The sequence below is a fragment of the Fomitiporia mediterranea genome (genome assembly GCF_000271605.1).
Source record: "Fomitiporia mediterranea MF3/22 unplaced genomic scaffold FOMMEscaffold_458, whole genome shotgun sequence".
Lineage (NCBI taxonomy): Eukaryota > Fungi > Basidiomycota > Agaricomycetes > Hymenochaetales > Hymenochaetaceae > Fomitiporia > Fomitiporia mediterranea.
In genome coordinates, this window is record NW_006760843.1 from 1 (window position 1) to 2,867 (window position 2,867).

Genomic DNA, 2,867 nt, shown 5'->3' on the forward strand with positions numbered 1-2,867 from the left:
ACAACCGAGGAGCGGATTGACTATGGCGGAGACTGGTGCGTGTCTATCGTAGGATGGCGTGTGCGCGTCGGGAATTGCGGCTTCGGTAGTATCGGAACTCGAATCGGAACACCGTTTGTCCTGAACACCGAGGGGCTGATTGACTAATATAGGAGTTGAGAGATCAGTGATTACCGCGAATCCTTGTTCGTCGCGTTTCTGCGGAACGGATCGCGTTCCGGTCATAACTCGGCACTTCCGTTGACGATCCGAGGGATCCGATAGTGTTATGGACTGGTCGCCGTTAATGAAGTCCTTCGTTTCGCATTCCGTGATAGCGAAGAATGGTCGGCCTAGGAGTGCCTCGAACGGGGCTTGACGAACGACTTGAGCTTGGAGGGCGATGTCGACTCCAGCGATATTGATCTTTACGTTCTCAACAGCACCGAGCGTCGGCGCTTGTCCGGAGTCGGCGGTTTCGAGCATAATTGCGAGATCGGAACGCAGATGGATTCCGAGACGTTTCCATACATCCTCGCGAATGATGCAGAGTGTTGCTCCTTGGTCTAGAATACAGTGGATTTCTTCAGTATCTTCGAAGATGGCTTTAACTGTACGTAACGGCATAGCCTGTTCTGCAACCGACTCTGGGCTCCACGCGTGCTGTGAGACTTGAGCTACGATTGCATCTTCGGAAGTCGTTGGTTCCGAGGGTTCCGTCGAGACAAGGTGCGTGGCGGCGTTCGGAACTCGCCTAGCGGATGACAGTTCCTTGACTTGCTTTCGGACATCAGGTGCAATCGACAACAGCTCCTTCAGGGTGAGGCTGATGCTGGAGTCTAGAACGCGAGAGACCATCTGCTGGACAATGACGGGGTCTTCGATGGGAGAGAGATTACGGTACTGATGTGGTTCCGGTGGTGGTCTGGCGGCGGGCTTGTCGGCGTGCTTCGATCCGTCATGCTTCGGGGCCTGGCTTACTTCGGCAGGTGGTGCGGGCTTTGGTTCCGGCTTAGGTTCCTCGTCCTTCTTCTTCGGAATGCTTGTTGTTCCGCGCCTTGGAACCTCTACTCCGTCGAACTTGAGCTTCTTGCCGGTAGCGACTTTCTTCTTCGCCTCTCCGAGTAAGACTTCGAGTCTTTCGACCTCGTATTCCGCTTCCGAGACTTCTTCAATATATGCGGCTGGAACGGCAAACGATGTTTGGGATACTGGTGCTGGCTTTGCAATTTCGAGGAGGGACACCATATGCGGTGGCGTGTCCCGTACGTCTCGGGAGACTTGGGCGCGCTTTCCGGGGTTGGTTGCGTGATACTGGTCGAAACGATCCATGAGTAGTCGGCCTTGGATTGTTGACGGAACGAACGATCCGTCGGGGAGAACAACCTTTCCGGATGTGTTCCGGATGCACTTTCCGTCGCGAATGAACTCATTAACCTTCGGACACGAGCGAATGAAGTGTCCGTCTTCTCCGCAGAAGGAGCAGTTCGTGTTGCGGGGCAGCCCTGCGGAATGAGCGGATTGCGCGGATTGCGCGGATTGCGTACCTGTGTTTCCTGCAAACAGGGAACTGGTCTTGCGTTCAAACGAGTCTAACTTGCTTTGGAATGAGCGGAGCGAATCGAGGATGGTGGCCATGTTTGCGTCTTCTTTCTTTATCGGAACGGTTCCGGAACTCGTCGTTCCGGTCGCATCGGCTGTCTTTCCCGAGCGTTGCGAAGCCATACCTCCCCACATAAGCTTGGCGGCCTCGACGACTTCAGTGTATGCGTAAGCCATGCGACTGTCGTGGTTGGGGTTGCGGGCTAGCAAACGGAGAGTTAGCTGATCTTTGAAGGCACCCGTGATACCGTCGAGGAACGCTTCGTTCCGATCTTCTTCCGTGATTTCTTTCTTTGAGACCAGGAAGCTTGCTATCTTCTGGAATTCGCGCTGGTACTCTGCAAACTCCTCTCGGTTCTGGATTCCGGTGACGGCCCATTGTTGGACCAGGATACGGAGGTCATTCTTCGCATAGCGGCGATCGCGGTCGAGGGACGGGTATAATCCGAGAATTGCTGCTCGAGCAGCTTGCCAATCTGAGGCACCGTCTGCGGCTTCGGGTATTGAGGCCCAGATCTCGGAATCGGATTGGTTAGCGTAATATTTTACTCTCCAAATAAGCTGTTGATCGGAAAGTTGGAACTCATCTCCAATCATTTCTACTTCTTCAAGGAACCGAGGCAGGTCCTGCACGTTGGTTCCGTCATAACGGGGAGCATCACGGCTTGTTCGGCGCGGGGGCAGGCCGGTCTGTCCTCGGATCGTAACTGGCGGGGCATTCGGAACGTTGGTTGTGGCTGGCTGGCCACTCGGAGTACTGGCTGCGGCGGGCGAGCCGCTCGGATTATTCTGTGAGCTCATCTGTTGAGACTGGGAACTTATCGGATTGTTCCGTGTACTCGGAACTGTCGGAACGATCGGAATTGGTGGAAACGCTAGAGTGATTGTGTGGTCCTCTTCTTGAACGGACGGAACGGGAGACGCGGAACGAGTAGAGTTGTGCGTAGAGGTCGATGGAAACGAACTAGGGAACGAACTATGAAACGTGGATGGTGAAGCTGAGCCGGATTGCTCAAGAGGTTGTACGGAAACCCCTTCGGAAACGGGACTGGGCGTGCGGGATACGGGTTGCGAGAGGTCGCGGTCGACCAAATCTAATTCGGGTCCGGAATCTGATTCTTCTGTGATCGAGTTGGTGCGCTCTCGGTAGCGCTGCCACCTGTTGGCTGCTCGGCCTACTCGAGACACCTTGAGAAACCCCCCTCGCGGTGGGCTCCAAAATGTCGATCTCAAGTACCGGTTGAGGTAGAAGAGGTCAGTTGAGTCCGCAAGGTACGGACGCCGAG

The 2,867-nt window shown here is 55.0% G+C and overlaps 1 protein-coding gene across 1 annotated transcript; it reads right to left on the reverse strand.

The window, feature by feature from the left end:
• Positions 1-249: 249 nt before the first annotated feature.
• Positions 250-2,382, reverse strand: FOMMEDRAFT_99325 (uncharacterized protein; the record flags this gene model as incomplete). Its single annotated transcript, XM_007272216.1, has 3 exons — positions 250-1,065; positions 1,249-1,484; positions 1,821-2,382. Coding segments are annotated over 3 exons (1,614 nt in total), but the record flags the coding sequence as incomplete, so codon positions are not given.
• Positions 2,383-2,867: the final 485 nt, after the last annotated feature.